Source organism: Bombus huntii, chromosome 15 (assembly GCF_024542735.1).
Source record: "Bombus huntii isolate Logan2020A chromosome 15, iyBomHunt1.1, whole genome shotgun sequence".
In the NCBI taxonomy this organism is placed as follows: Eukaryota; Metazoa; Arthropoda; class Insecta; order Hymenoptera; family Apidae; genus Bombus; species Bombus huntii.
Genome location: NC_066252.1, coordinates 7,356,831 through 7,372,951, shown reverse-complemented (window position 1 = coordinate 7,372,951; position 16,121 = coordinate 7,356,831). Strand labels below are relative to the sequence as shown.

Sequence of the window (16,121 nt, the reverse complement as noted above, 5' to 3'; positions counted from 1 at the left end):
CTGACACGTCATACATACAACACACGATCAATACACATTTTAGACGCACGCTTGCCAGCAACAGCCGTATGAGTGTCGCTACAACGATCACACGCGACGGCTAAAACGCCTGTAATTTGCCACAGGTGCGAAACACCTCGATTAAAGGGTGAATTTCAAATGATTGCATCTACTAAACCGATAATTGTTACATTTTTGACATACAACGAATTTACCTTAAATATCGCTGGAATAATATTTATAATACTCTTTGGACTCTAAAAAAAAAAAAATGTAACAGTTTAAAATATATAGAATTTTTAATTGAATAGAAATAGTTGTAAAATATTTCATAAAATCGATCCTTCTATTTTCACAGTCTAATCTGTAAAAATTTATTGTTACAACCCTTCTTTTTATAACATATAACATGACTTTCAACGTTAATAAAAGACCTCGGATCAATATTCTCTACACTTCATGCAATAATGCTTCTGACAATGAATTACTAAAGTAGTATTCAACTAATGTGATGCAAATTGCTGATAAATACGCGCTGCTAAGTAACTAAAGAATAAATTAATAAGAAACTTGGCCAACTGTCCCTGTATGGTAATGATATTAAAGTAATACACTAGCCAGAAAAATAGGAAAAAAAGTGGAAGAAAATTTATTTCGTCTGTCAAATATTTGGCCTGCAGCAAACTTATTGAAGGCTAGCTATGATAACCGTCTGATTTCCAAAAATTCTATGACTCTAACCTCCTGTAACTAAAAAAATCCAAAAAGCTTTCCATGAAGCTAAACCTTCCTAAAAAAAATAATCCATTAAAAGAAAACATCCCAACGAGCCCTAAAAGATTGCTAACTCCGCGTCGTTGTTGCAGAAGGCAGGCGCTGTTGACAGTGTCAGGAGGCGGTTCCCGTCTAACAGCAGGTGGGCCAGCATCCCCCGAGAAGCGTCGTTCTTCCAATTCGGTTAACGACCTCTTAGATGACGAGGACAAACTTCTAGACGTCGTGGGACCCGATACACCCCATCCAGCGCATCATCAACGCGAGCGCGAACACTCTCGCGAGAGGGACGATCGAACAAGCGAAAGAGGGGAGGGTAGCGAGTCATCGGGTTCCGAGAGCGGCGGTGGACCAGGCCCAACGGGTTCAGAAGGGCCTCGACCGGACGTATCGGTTGGTCCACCGCTTCATCCGCCCCTGTTACCGTACCTCTATCCACCGGTACCTGGGTTATACCCAGGACCAGGGCCTCTAATACCACCCAGTCCCCTGGGAATCCATGGTGGAGTCACTCCAGGCATGTTGTTCAACGCGCAACTGGCTTTAGCTGCGTCCCAGCACCCAGCCTTGTTCGCTCACTATCCTCACCCCCTGGCCAGTCCTCTACATCAACTAAAAGGACATCGATTCGCGCCGTATACCTTACCAGCACCGTCACACGGATCCGCGTTCGAAACTGTCACCCCTGGTAGTAGGACACTCAGCCCAAGGTCTCCACCTCCAAGGCCTCCAACTAGCTCTCCCACACCAACGGCTGGCCTAACGTCGGGCGGCAGTTCAGCGGGTGAACTAAAATCCATAGAGAACATGGTGAACGGCTTACAAGAGAAAAGGAGGCGTAGCCCTAGTCTAACACCCGGTGGACACAGGGGGGACGCGGACGCTGGCGGAGGGAGTCCGTGACAGGAGAACGAGCCCGTGACCAGCACGAACGACGACCCCGATGACGAGCAGTTGGCCGAACCTTGCGAGCCTGAAGAGCTATCCGGCGACGAGAGGGAGCCGGACTCAACCTCCGAGCCGTCGTAGCAGGGGAGAAGGTCGTCGGTCTCTGACATCCTCCGTGCCCCGATCCGGGTCGGTCCATGGCGAGCCGGGCCCCGGGCACCTGGACGAGGGACGCTCGACATAACGAAGTGCAATTTTAGCCTGAGGACTGGCCGTGTGTTCGCCGGGCTCGATCTTCCGGGACACCACGCCGTTTTCCTGCGAGTGTGTACATAAAATGGCCGGGATGAATCGCGCGGGGCCCGGCTTCTCCGCGCGTTGGACACTGCTTCAAGACTCTACGACCGTTGCTGGTGTACATTTCTGTTTACGGGGCACGAAAGGGTGGGACGAGCGTGGTTCAATGGGGCTGAGACCTTGCTACATGGACGTGAGAGTTGTTTCGGGGCACAATTTCAAGAGGAACTCTTCGAATCACTTAGAGTGTGAGAAAACACTTTCGGGATATCCAATTATCTTGAACGATTAGCTTCTTGACAAAGCCATGAAATGGCTTTCTCTGGTTGATGGTCCTGGAACGCTTGGAAACGAGTTCGTGCAGTATAGATACATTTGGCTATTGCTCGGATCGATTGTTTAGACACTGAGTTCGTGTGAAAGATTCGAAGTACAAAATTCTGAAATTCCAAGCTTTCAATGATCGTCAATTTTATAGTGGTTGATCTTTTGGGGGTTTCAAGAGATGTCACGCTCGAAGTGTTTCGGAAAGTAACTAGAAAGCCATGAATGTGTTTCGCGAGGATGGAAAGATTAACGAATAGCGTGGCTAGCGACAGTGGTTGCGTTCTACCCGCGTGCGTTTTAGGTGTAAGCGAGAGGGAGACATTGCAATACGAGAGCACCTCCTACTATTTGCAGCCCCTGTACATATGTACCCTAGTGATATTATATTATACTATATATATATATATTATATATATATAAATAACTACTCTCTCTCTGTATTAATTATTGAATATAATATTATATTAATTATTAGAGAGACGTGAACGAAGCATAAACGCACGCTACCCGATCACGCCTCGACGCCCTCGGAAGTAGCGAAGAAAACGAAACAAACAAACAAACCATACAGAAAGTGGTGAAGATGTGCAACAAACGAACGATATAATTCGAGAATAGAAAAAGATTCGACTCGCTATTCGGCCGCGAAAATCGCGTCGACGCGTGTTTTAGATGATCAAAAGTAAAAAACCGAATGATCGATCGTCGTTCTTCGATTCGGTGCCTGCATAGAGGGCACAACCGTCACCAACCTCGTTTCATGAACGTTTCCAAGCCGAATCGAAACGACACTGAAAGATTTCTCTCGAGGCGTTCATCCACCCCATCTCGACGTCGTTGCTTCGAAAATGGAACACCACTCGCCCTTCCCAACCCTTGCGTCCCTCCTGTTTGTATAAACGTTAGCGATCGATGTAGATTAATCGCGGGAATTGTCGTAGAACATCGAGCAATCAGTTTCTCGAAAATAAAAATACCCAAGAACGATATAAAAAAAAAAAAAAAAGAGAAGAAGAAATTCAGGACCTGTGTTGTTTCTGGAAGATAAAAATGCTCGCAACAACATCAATTTCGTGCGTCTTCGTAAGTAACCCTTTGGTCGGTAACATTTTTGAATTCTGGTGATTATTTCGACCAGATTAATATCGTACTGGATGAAAATTGATAGAACTGCTTGGTTGTAGGAAGGGTGATAGTACTGGTGGATGTCTTATCGGGGGTTGGAGTGCAATTTGCGTTCTCGGAGCTCGTTTTCGTCAATCGATGTATGTGTAAATGTAAAATTACTTTCTTCCATGCCGATAAAGAGCTCCTCTCCTTATTCCTTCGTTCTTTTCCTCACTTTTTCTTTTTTAATGAGAATGTAGCAACGGGACGGATTGTAGTATACGATATAAAATTTTGTTGCTGTTACCGTGTAAAAATGTGAAGTTTTGTAATTAGTTCCGTTTAATCCGCCTCTAGTGATTAACGTTATAGTTTGTTCGAGTTTTGCGAACTGTGGTTAACGGTAGTCGAAATATTATTCCTATGTAAATGTCGTGTTCTGTAACACCACGCAATGTTGCGATTGTATAAAATACTGAACTACAGCTGTGGTGAATCTGATGCGTCGCTAGAATTATTTTTCGAAAGGTCCTTCTTAATTTTTTTTTTGTTTTTTTTTTAATTCTATGATAGAACAACTCGTGATACCTCCGACGTGTTTTATTGTATAAAAATGTGAATACCTATTATATCTCTGTTCCTACGTCTTTTTTTAATTAATTAATGCTACTTTGTCAGTTACAAACTGTCATTATAATGATTTTTAAAATATTTTTTTCCTATTTAAAATTTTAAATAAATGCGTTAAATGTTTCTCCCGCTCTCTTTTTCTTTTCTCGCTTTCCTTCATTTACTCTACTTTTTAGGGTATAAATTGCATCCCGACGATTTAAACAAATTAATCCAACACCATCCTTCCTTTGACACTTAAACAGTTGACACAGTGGCAAATCAAAAAATCTTGTTAAAAATATCAATATCGTTGCATAAAAAATATTCATTTGATGAAGTCGAGATCAAAGGGTTAACAGCGTTAAGTTTACTAGACTTGACCGATCGAGTTCTATTTCCGCGACTGAAGCTCGTTTTCCTCGACACTTCCGCTGCTTAAAATCTATAATCTATAATCGTACTACTATTGAACCGAGAGAGAAAAATTCAAAATTATACAAAAGTAGGGCTGTTTTAGGGAAAACGAGTGAAACGTGGCCACATCTGTCGATTGGAACGAAAATGTAACTGCACAGGAAATTTTGTAAGAGCAAAATGTCGCTTCTTCGGCTCTAAAAAACCGAAAAAGAACCATTGAATGACAGTATGAGAAAACTCGAAGCGAAAATATAAGATTCGAGCGCAAACGAGGCTCGAAAGCGACGCGAATGCAACGCGCAGTATTGGTGCGCAAATCAGGGCCGTATCGTCGAGTAACGGGGCCCTACGTCAAGCTGCGATCTTTCCACAATCGAAGTTCCGTGAGAATCTTGCTCAACCATCATCGGTCCCGTTTTGTTTATCTTCGTTTCACTCCTGTATTTTCATTGCGGTTACTTCTCGAAGCGCGTTGCGTGCGGTCCTATGTGCTTAGAAAGTATGCGAGAGAGAGAAAGCGAGAAAGAAAGCGCGAGAGAGAAAGAAAAGAGAACACGTTGTCGAGAGAAAAGCAATAAAATAAATGAACAAAAGGAAACAAAGAAACAAGTGTAACTCGAGGAGAATCGAAACGTTCTAAAGTAACACGAGAATCCGTGATATTCCGTGGTTTGCATTGTATATTGTACACCCATCCAGCCCGATCCTGCTACGCCCTTACCTCCCAGAAACGCCCTCCGAGATCCACGTGACTAAGAATTATATATATATATTATATAATATATATATATATATACATATATTAATTTAAAAATACGACATTGACTTTCTTCTCTGTATCTTTTCACCCTATATCGTGATTAAATATCTTTTCTTTGCACGGTGTACGAACAACGTTCATACACTTTAAGATACGACTAAAAGGAAATACTTCGTAACTAAAAAGTATAACAGATCGATTAACGTCATCATGACGCTCCGTTACGTCATTATCTCCGCAAACATTCAATTTGAATCAGCTCAAAGAGTTTCATTATTTCGATAATTAGACCTCGCCTGGACCAACCACTTTACTTCCGTGTAAATTCGATCCGGTGGTTTTTATTAATTTTCGATCGAGCTCGTACGCCAGGTGCACGATTGGATTCGTGTTAGGGTGAGGTTAAACGAGATCGAGAACAGAAATTTACCGAAGAAGCTGCTCCGGGGCTGCGTTCCGTAACGAGAGATCACCTGATACAGCGGCCCCGGTGAACCGGTTACTTTCAACGGATTGCGTTCTAGGCGGCCAATCCATGTTTTCTTCCCGCAAAAAGAATGAGACGATAATCCACGATATCGGAAATCTATCAGGTAAGCTGACCTATATAGGAATCACGGACGAAGGAGAAGTTTCAAAGTTGGTTATGCGCGCGAACGAGTCAGGCGAATGTGTACCACCTGGCGTCGGATCTAGTAATCACTGTTAATCACGTGATCGATCTTTAGCGTAAGTAGCGTAATAATCGTTGTAGCACCGCGGACACGGTCATTCTCCGCATACGATAAAATACAGTGGTGAAATAAATAAAATCGGGACCATTAAAAATCGGTCCCTCAGGGGGGGCGAGTCTCTTAATTTTTCCGCCTCGTCCGCCATAAAAGCTAACGACTTAATCGCACGTGAACGTACAAATTGCGTGATTGTATAATTAGAACCGGCCGGGATCGTGTAAGCGGGCATTTTTGTCGTCGGAAACGTGCGGCTCCACGGCTACCTTTTTCTTCCTACCACGAAATATCGCGGCCACGTTGTAAACAAGCTGCCTACGTGAGTATAAATAATTCATGCACGCGCGCCAATTCGCCGGAGAGAGAAAGGGAGAGAGAGAGAGAGAGACAGAGAGGGAGTGTGAGTGAGTGAATGAGAGAGAGGGGAGGGGAGAGAGCAGAGTCTGTTCTTGTATACATATAGGTTTACGAACAAAAACAAAAAAAGAAGTAAAGTGGTCGCGATGAATTCTCGTATACGATTTGCGTGTGCGAGTGTGTACGATGTAACGACGAGGAAATTGTTATTGGGGTCACTTCCGCGGAAATTTCGGGTTGCTTGTTAATTTTGTGCAAATTCGATGGGGAGCCGAGGACATTTACATATTAAATCGTCGCGAGTATTTGCATGTGCAGATTTGATTAACTACAGCGAACCATATCGTTATTATTCAAACAATGGCATTAATACCCGTGCTCAGTGGTTTTAAGCTAGGTTAACCCGGCTATAACCTATATTCGACCCAATCGAACTCCAACGTGCAACAATGGTATCATGGTAGGTTTAACCTATACTATCTCGTGAAAATATCCGAACATTTGTCATAGAAAGCTTTTATGTGTATAGTGCGTATGTTGCGTAAAGCATTTTGAAATTTCATTGGCACTTTCATGAGGAACAACATACATTTATCAAATTACTACGGATGTCTGCGCGTTTTTGGGACACTTAAGGTTTCCAAGATTTACGAAATGCATATAACACGTAAAAATGTATAAAATATTCAAAGTAAGATAGTTATTAGAATATTTAATTAATATTCAGTAAATAAAACGAATTTTTATTTTAAATCTATTTCTTTAATCACATTAAGAAAAATATAAAATCGCGTAGACAATCGCAGTCAATATATAATTAGTGCTAAAGATGGTCGCATTAAGTATTGTGGTTTATTAATATTAATTTAATATCAATCACTAAATGATTGCGTAAGTAATGTCTTATTTTTCAAAACTATGTCCCACATTCTTAGTCATTCTTGAACGTTATTTAAAAAAAATTCAACTTTCATTCTTATCCATTTTGACAAGCAAAATTAAATAGATAAATACGGCAACAGATAGTAACAAATTATTACTGATAGCCAGGTCTCATTATAATGTTAATGAAATTTTAAAGTGTCCCGACTAATACATATAATGAATTCGAATACTTTCGTAAGCTACTGTACGTGAATACGTCAAACCTCGTAACCTCGATGACTAATCAGGCTACAGACCTAAGAAGATAGTGGTGTATTTGAAATTTCTTGGTACTCGATTAAAAAGTAAAGTTCGATTATCGATGGCTATGGAACGATTGATGAATTATCTCTCATCTTTCACGAGGCGCATCGTCTCGAGCCGGACCTCCGTTCGCGAAAAAGGTGAAAAAAGACGGTTTACCGCCGCGAGTTGTAATTATGAGCTTTTTTCTCAATGGCAACACGTTGTAACTGTTAAGGCGTAATCGCGAAATCTCCGGAACGTCGACTGGTTCGCCTGGGTGTTCCCCATTAATTTTGCAATTTTTAAGAAACGAACGATCACCGTAATCGATGTTGAAATTTTTTAATGGCTTCCTCGTTTTTTCTCCGGGGCCATGAACGATGATGATTCAAGGTGTATCGAAAAACGCGCAGACGGTCTCTCTGTATGAATATTTATTCCCTCCATTATTTTTCGAGAATACAGTAGCTCGCGAAGATATTCCAACACTTGTAGATAACTTTTTTTAATATCTTGATATTTCATTAGCGCCGTTATGAGACTCGACTATTGTAATTGTATCGATAAAATTTCCAACTAATCTGAAAATGTACATGCATAGAAGTTGCAAGATATTTAGGTGCAAATATGTATTTCTTACCACAAATGGTTTAAACAATTGTCCATTATGTTAGTAAGCCTCGATATTCAATGGAACCACCTGTAACACATAGAATGTTCAAGATGGCTATTCATACTCTATAATAATTTCTTATAAATTAATTTGTATACTACTTTTACTACTTTTATTAGATATATTTGCGCAGTAAATATCTTGTAATTTTTACATTACATTTTCAGATTGGTTTCAAACTTTCTCAACATGATCATGACACTCGTGTCTCGTTACAGCTAATGAAATTTTAAAATGTTTTACATAACAAATAGAATATGTACATGAAAATTTTCTATGGTAAGCTTTCGAATGATTCCACGAGGCACTATATTCATTCTGTCGAATGGAAGAAAGCGAGCAAAACGAGAGGACTATTTTACCGGCGTCGGAGACTTTTACGATTAACCTGTAAAAAATTTACAGGATTCTCGTCTTGGCCCTTGGTGGAAATAAATTTTTCCGCTCGGCGTGCACGAACCGCGAGCGTCGCGTGATGAAAATGTTAATCCATAAATGTTTGAAACGCTCGCCAGGGCGAATTCGTCGCATGCTTAACCTCCTTCGATTATCCTCGAGCGCGATGAATGTTTCATGTGCGCGATTTTACGCCGTGTCCGCGAAATTCCATTGCCATTATAAAATTGAAAAGTATTTGTAATTAACGATGTCCATCTCCACTATTATTCTTCTTCCTTTGTTCCTTTTTTATATTCTTCAGATGTTTAGACGAGGTAATTCAGAAAAGGCGTAAATCTTTAAATCAAATACAATAGAACTTTAAAATAGCATTTCATCAATTCTATCCATTACCTATTACTTAACTAACAGCATACATTGGTAATACAACGTATATTCCCAATATTATTTTATCCGTTTCTCATTATTCTTGTCAACGTTACTACTTTTAACATAAATACAAATTTTCTTTCGATTAATACAATTCAGGTAAATGGAGTTTTACTGTAAAGGATCAAATAACGATGGAGACGGTCCAAACCGGAAGTAACTAACAGAAGGAGATACAAAGAATGAATAGAGGTGGAACGAAGTAGAAAAACGTTATAAAACTGGAGGGACGAAAAGGTAAAATGAAAGTCTAATGAAACGCTTTTATATTTGTGAGAAATTCAGATAGATATACGATAAAAATGGCGGACGATCGTGCAGATTTTCCACGTTGGTGTTGCAACGGTTGGTACGGTTGAAAAAAACGCATGGACTGTTGGACACGTCGGTGAGAATATGGCGATAATCTCTCGGGCAGAAACGAGTGGCAGTCACGGCAATGCCTAATCTGGAAAATCTACGAGCCGTGACATTCCATTTTCATGGTCAATTAATGCAACGCAATCGATTCACCGCCGCCGCTGACACCGTTCCAATCCTTTCACTCTTGTCTCCCGCCGATTTTTTACCACGGCCAGAGGCGATAATTGCTCGTCCAAGTTGTTGCCTAGTTCCAGCTAAACGGAATCAATTAACGAACGGTGAACGCGAACACGGGATTACTTCAGCGTTCTTTCATTACCGATCCCTGTGATTTAGACGTCGGTTAAGTCCTGGTTAAATAGAACTTGATTATAGATTAACTTGCATTAAGTGCAAATTAATCTCTGCGGGAACGAGCTTATTAAGGTGAGAAAATGTAATTATTTTTTATCTTTTAATTGTATTTGGTTAGTAGATATTTCTATATTTTATATCTGGTGGATAAGACTGGAATGATATCTTCAGATGGCTGAACAAAATTTCATTATATATCATTAGTACGTCTTCTGGGTTTTGTATTTGGAGTTTAGATTGACGAACCAAAGGAACTTTAAAAGTTAAAATGTAATGAATAAGTGCAATATATATTATAGAATTGACAATTGTTACTAACATAGTAAGAAGTGTTTAATGTAAAAATTGTTCGAATGCATCCATTCCAATCTTACTTTTTTTCGACCGCCACTATGTATTTCGTATTTTTATATTATCCTTTGGAATAATGTAGATATTACGTATATAGTTATCGTAGTGTATTTTGGACTTTACATCTTTGGATACTGTGTTTTGTATCTTTTGGTTCATCTCTTGCAATAATACTCGAACTAAACAGGAACTGAACGTGCTCCGTATAAGATTAAATAAATTTGATTTAACGTGGATTTAAATTGCTTTTGGATATATATTTAACTTCGATCAGGTCTCGAGGTGAATTTAAGATATCATGCGACAAATATGCATGACGTATATTGTCTCCATAGCAACTGTACAGTAGATAATAAAAGAAGAGAATCAGGAAGCTATCATTTAGAGATGATTTGCATTATGTGGCAATAACTTCTCGCGTTGAACAGCTCAGATTCTACTGACATACAAGGTGTTAAATTAAAATTCCATTAGGTTTATGCAAATTTAAATTTCGGTTATACCTAGGTCAGTCCAACTTCCCACGACGGAAACTTATTTTAAGCCTGGGTTAATTAAACCTCGTTAACAAGTAGCATCGTAAATAATAAAATATTCTCAAATATTCATTTTCCAGCCTGAACTCATCGCCATTGTGATGATCATCCTGTCAATATCTTCTCAAATAATTCATGAAATTTTACAACATATCATAGACGACTGTCTTATATAAAATCACCTGTCAACGTGTATCATTATAAATAACAGAAATCTGACCAACAAGTAAACGTGTAAAACACGAATTAGTTGAAAGTGGAGGCAAACAAAGGTTCGTGTCGGATTAAGCAAAATCCACAGGACCGTCTATATTAAAATCGAAGGGTAAACAACCACTTCGTGCCAATAAATGTTCTATCGTGGTCGCTTCGACCGCGAGACACAATTACATCTGCAAACACCGCGCGGGCAATTACGAGTGGCGTGCGTGCACGTCGAATCCGCGAACGCTATTAAGTCGAGGATAGTCTTGCAGGAAGCAAGATGAAATTGAAGGGAAGGAAGAACCTTCGGGTCGGGAGAAAATACCAACTGCCAGGAAATGTGGCTGGTCTCGAGCGTTTTGCGGTGGAGTAGGTCATGGCCTGCCCGCTTATTTACCAATGGAACGTTCCACCCGAATTTTTTCTTTCTTTCACGTTTTATTTCTCTTTTCTTTTGCGACGAATAATACTGTCTATAAGCTCAAGAGATCATTTAATTCCTTGTAATGAAATGACAAAAAATTGAGTGCGATTAATTTAGGAAACAATGATCTTTATCTGACCCTTTATCTTCAAAATGTCTTGCGTTTATTCATCTCTGTATCAGATACAGAAAATTTATATCTTGAGGTTTCAGTAGGAAATAAATAATTAGTAACTGCATTATGTGTGATGCCACTAATGAAATTTATGTTGGTAATTTCGATGCCTCAGAGTATTAATCTTCCATAATCGTAATTACATCACGGATGTTTATGCATTTATTGGAAATTTAAAAGTGCAGAAATATACCTACATGACGTGTAAGAATTTCTGAAAACGTCTAAAGCGAAACGCTCGCTATAATATATAGTACGTGAAATAAATCTTTATCGAGTTATAATTGGCAGTAATAATAAAGTAATAATAAAGAATAAAATTTAGATACTACAATTTAATAATATTCGAAGAACTTGAACCGTTTATAGCACTGTCTTTAAACTACAGAAATCTCTATTATGTCTTTGATTTATACAATGCAGATATCTAACATTTTTATCTACTTTATTTATTTATATACGTCTATCGATAATTTAGTCTTTAATATGTTAAAGTTAGCTAGATCAATGACTATGCTTCAAAGCTTATTTCGTAAATTACCAATGTTATGATAGAAACTTGAGGATATTAGGAATTTAGAAAGATGTTCATTAAACGTTAATAGTGTGAACGACGAAACTATTTGATAGATAGATATAACAGTTTACTCGGGAGACTCGCGATTTTATGGAATTCCTTCTGGCTAATTGGTGGTTGGGACGCGTTTGAATTACAAAGTATCTCCCTGTATCGAAGTTAATAAGACAGGGAGCGGCTGTTGCAGGTGTGAATTATTGCGGGCACCAAAGAGATTGAAGTTCGACTTGGCGCTAATTATAGGAAACTCTTGTAGCAAGGCTGTCATTAGTGTTCAGCATGAAACTATTAGCAGAATTATTTCCATCGATGTTCAGACTTTCCTCTTTGAAACACTTCATGAACCTTGCCAGTTGCGTAGAATTTAATCGTACTAATTCATTCGGCACAGAATAATTTTCATTCTGAGACCGCGTATCAGATAGCAGAAATTTCAATTACATTAAAATGTAAATTGCTTCAGAAAGTAATTTAGTAGGTTTATCTCTCTTCTGTCATTTATTTATTCTTTTAAGGGAACTCTTTAACATGTATAATTTGTGACATAAGAAAAGAAAGGAAAACATTAAACTACTGTAAATAAGTTGTTACTGAAGTTAATTAGTTTCTTTTCATTAGTTTATTTATCAACTTGTTTAAGTTTAATATCTAACATGTAAGTTAGAAAGAGAGGAAAAGGATTGGATTACTATCAATTTTCAGCAAAAACAGACGATTATTCCTCCTACTTCCATCATCTTATTTATTTATTTCTTATAACTAAATATTCTTTAATATTCAACATCTGACATATTCTTTAATACATGTCACAAACAAGCAAGGTAATTATTCAGTTACGATAGGTGTCACAGTTATCAGATATTTCTCTCATCTTCAATTTCATCTATTTATCGATTTAAACTGAAGATTGTCTAATATCTAAATTACAGAAATACATTTGAATGAAGAAAAAGATCACAAGCAACGAATTACAAGCATCGAATTAAAGTTGGCTTGTAGTTTCAATAGAAATTCTGTTGGAAGCCAAGTATATCCATAAAAGAAATCGATATTCTTACTTAATACACTGCATCGTGTTCTGTTTAATCTCTTTATTTAAAGTAATAGAAACTTATCAGCAGAAAAATCTGCAAAAGAAACCAATATTCCTAATATAATTACGTTCTCTTAACCCTCTTATTTCAATGTCCTCCTTGCTTTCAAACGCCGAAAGACAAGCAGAAGTAATTTGCCGGGTTCGATAACGAATCAATGTCCTGCCCTTTAAACTCGACGAAAGCAATAATCGACGATCCGAGTTGAGGCACGTAAAACGCGATCACTTAACCATCACGAAACACGGGAACAGTTGGAAGGGGCTCAGGGATTCCAGCGGAGGCAAGAGATACGTATCGGTTGACTTTTATGCGGCTCGTTTTTCGATTTTATTCCGCGCGTTCGCCGAGCAGCCAGCCAGTTTCGCGGTAATCGATTCGATCACGAAAGCTGCTCGTCTTTTCGTTGTCTCTGAATACGGCCAACCCCCTTGTATCCCCTTCCGCTTCGATATTAGCATAGCCGCCACCCCCTCGAGGTTGGATTAGCGGTTTCTTAAAAAGTCGTTCGCGAAACGAAACTCCTTCCCTTAACGTGTTTTTCCCTGTTAGCAACATTTATGCGCAAATTGCGCCCTTGTGAAATTCAAACAGATGCCATGTTTAGGATTAGGGTTAGGCTATCGTCATTCTTAATAACTTTCGTATGACCATGATAAGTTTCCATAAATCTTTTTGGAACGTTTAAGATGGAAGCTCGCATGGTTGAGGTTTCTCAGCTTGAATTTTCTATTGTATTCGGTGCTTTGCTTACATACAAGAAAATACAACTCTTGGTAATTATCGAAATTAAATGATAATTAATTATTTTGTTGAGTTTCGAAGATAGCAGTATAGTGCTCTTTTTTATGAATTAAAAGTGGACGTTTCGGTGGAATTTTCCGGGTTAAATTTTCTCTTGCATTTGGAATCGTGTTCAGTTTTTTATTTGTCCAATATGAAACTTAAGATCTCCATATTTTATCTCATAAAACTCCTCGAAAAGTTCGAAAACTCCACTTTCCAATACTATATTTGGAAACCCTATTTCCCTCCTCGATAGATCAAAACGCTTCTCCAAAAAGAAAAGGACAAATAGAAAATAAATTCGAAAAATATCCCCGCTTCCTAATTATGATATAAGCTTAAGAAAGTAATAAATAAATTTCGAATAAATTAAAGGGAATTGGCCATTGAGAAAACATTTAAAAATCACCCCTTTTAACCCACTTACACCTTGCGAGTCGTTTGTTAGTGGTAGAATCGATTGACTCGTTCCCGGTGGATCGAAACGGATTTACATTTAATAGTCGCAGAAGTCGCGGCCAATACGCGATGACAGATTGCATTCCCGACGATAAATTCGAGACCACCCCCTTTGGCAAAGGGGTGGGCCCGAGGGCTGGCCGGTACCAAGCGTGTAGCGTGCTCCGGCCAAAGAGCACGGTTTAATATCGTTTATAAATTATTCCACGGAGATAGCCATCAGCATACAAATTGGTTCGGCGAGGACCTCCGGCTGGGCCGCGTGTTTCCTTCGATTCCCATTAGGCACGGATCCTTTTTCCGCGTCTGTCTGCCACGTAGAATGCTTCTCCACCCGAGAAACCATTTCGAAATAGAAAGTGAGGGAAAATTAATAGCCATTGTTATTTTCTTGCTGCAAGATATTTCGAAGCGTCGAAGAAGTTCTTAGGGGTAGTTTTAGGGTTAGCGATCGGTAAACCGTGAATTTTTATGCAAACTCGTATTCTTATAAATCCAATTAAACAAATGGAACCTAAGTAAAAAATTAATTTCATCCACTGAATATCACGATTAACGTTATGCTTTGGATATCTTCCGTACTTTTGCATATTATGTGGATTCTAACGATGTTTAGTAATCGATTTTTAATTTCCTACGAGCGCATGGAAATTCGCAGTTTAATAATTAAGTGTGGTTATAATTAGAATTTTGTTTCCTCGCGATAGAAAACCATAGCCACGAATATATAATCGATCACCACTTTTCGATACTTCCTTTCAAGCTGTGTAAATATTTTTTGAAATTCATTAATCTGAAGCTGAAGTGCATAAATAAATCAATAACGATATACAAATGAAACAGTAGATTTAATATACAATAACACGGAATTATCTTCATCAAGTAATTAATCATAGCATCGTTCTATACCGGAATGATTTTCCACGAAGAACTTCATCTCGAATATCGAAGCTCGATAAAATCACTTCGAGACAACTGGTCCCTGCTCGCTATCCTATCAAGAAAAAAATACCACCCCAGGGAACCATATAGATCAATCAAAAACTCGTAACCGATAAAGGCTAAAAGGTAAGAAAAAAGCCTGGCTCCGACGATACGAAGATTAGGAAGCAATTGGAATGCCCGGTGGTCTTTGATCGGCGTCGAAACTCGTCCACGACAGAGGCAAGGGGGCTAGTTTCGGAGTTGAAGGGGACCCATGGACCACTCGACACAGTCCGATAGCCGACGAGGATTTAATTGACACCGGGAGGTGTCGCAGCGCTAAACTATGCAAAGTGGCCGACTCGGCGGTCGGCTTTCGCTTTCTTGGCCGACCCTCTGGAACGCGAAGGGACGTCTTACGTGACGATCCATGCGGAGAAATTAAGGTTGCACGCGTTTTTAGACTGATCGATCGATCTGTCTCCGACGTCTGACCCAACTGTCTATCTGGGCTGGATGGTTTTGGGGGAAACGGACTTTTGTGGCTGTGTTTTCGGGCTGGAAGAGATGGAAGAAATGATGGAGGACGCCGTTAGTGTGCTTCTGAACGATTGGAATGGTTTCGTGAGCAATGATCGCGAGATCGAGAGGAATTGATTGTAATTATGGCTTTGTCTGGAGAGAATGGAAGTGGATCGAGTAGAGGAAAGGTTGAAGACGAAAAATGTGAATTTTGTAGCTTGCCTGGTATATTTCGTGTCGTTTCACAAACTTTATATCGGAGTAAGAAATGTAACTATTTACATTTCTGTTGCTTTTTCATGGTGACTACGATCCCTGACTCGACCTAAATTAAATTCATGTAGCTGTTTGTTTAACGAAACCGACAGCTTATTTGGTAGCCTAAGATCTCGCGAATTATCATAGGTTCAA

General features: G+C 39.2%; 2 protein-coding genes across 6 annotated transcripts in view; both read left to right on the top strand.

The window, feature by feature from the left end:
* The window catches only part of LOC126873616 (optomotor-blind protein), a 164,698-nt gene extending 160,737 nt beyond the window's left edge, over positions 1–3,961 (top strand). For 2 of the 3 annotated variants that reach the window (XM_050634668.1, XM_050634666.1), the window contains exon 7: positions 867–3,961. In XM_050634668.1, coding sequence (XP_050490625.1) covers positions 867–1,677 — 811 coding nt within the window. In that variant the 3' untranslated portion in view covers positions 1,678–3,961. The remainder of the gene's footprint in view (positions 1–866) is intronic. The other variant, XM_050634667.1, reaches the window with a different exon arrangement.
* A 337-nt stretch (positions 3,962–4,298) lies between these two features.
* LOC126873612 (Fanconi anemia group J protein homolog) overlaps positions 4,299–16,121 on the top strand; it is a 167,123-nt gene continuing 155,300 nt past the window's right edge. The window contains exons 1-3 of one of the 3 annotated variants that reach the window (XM_050634658.1): positions 4,299–6,232; positions 9,064–9,178; positions 9,263–9,730. The gene's annotated coding sequence lies outside the window, so the exon portion shown is untranslated. Of the gene's footprint in view, positions 6,731–9,040; positions 9,179–9,262; positions 9,731–16,121 lie in introns of all 3 variants that reach the window. The other 2 variants (XM_050634656.1, XM_050634657.1) reach the window with 2 other exon arrangements.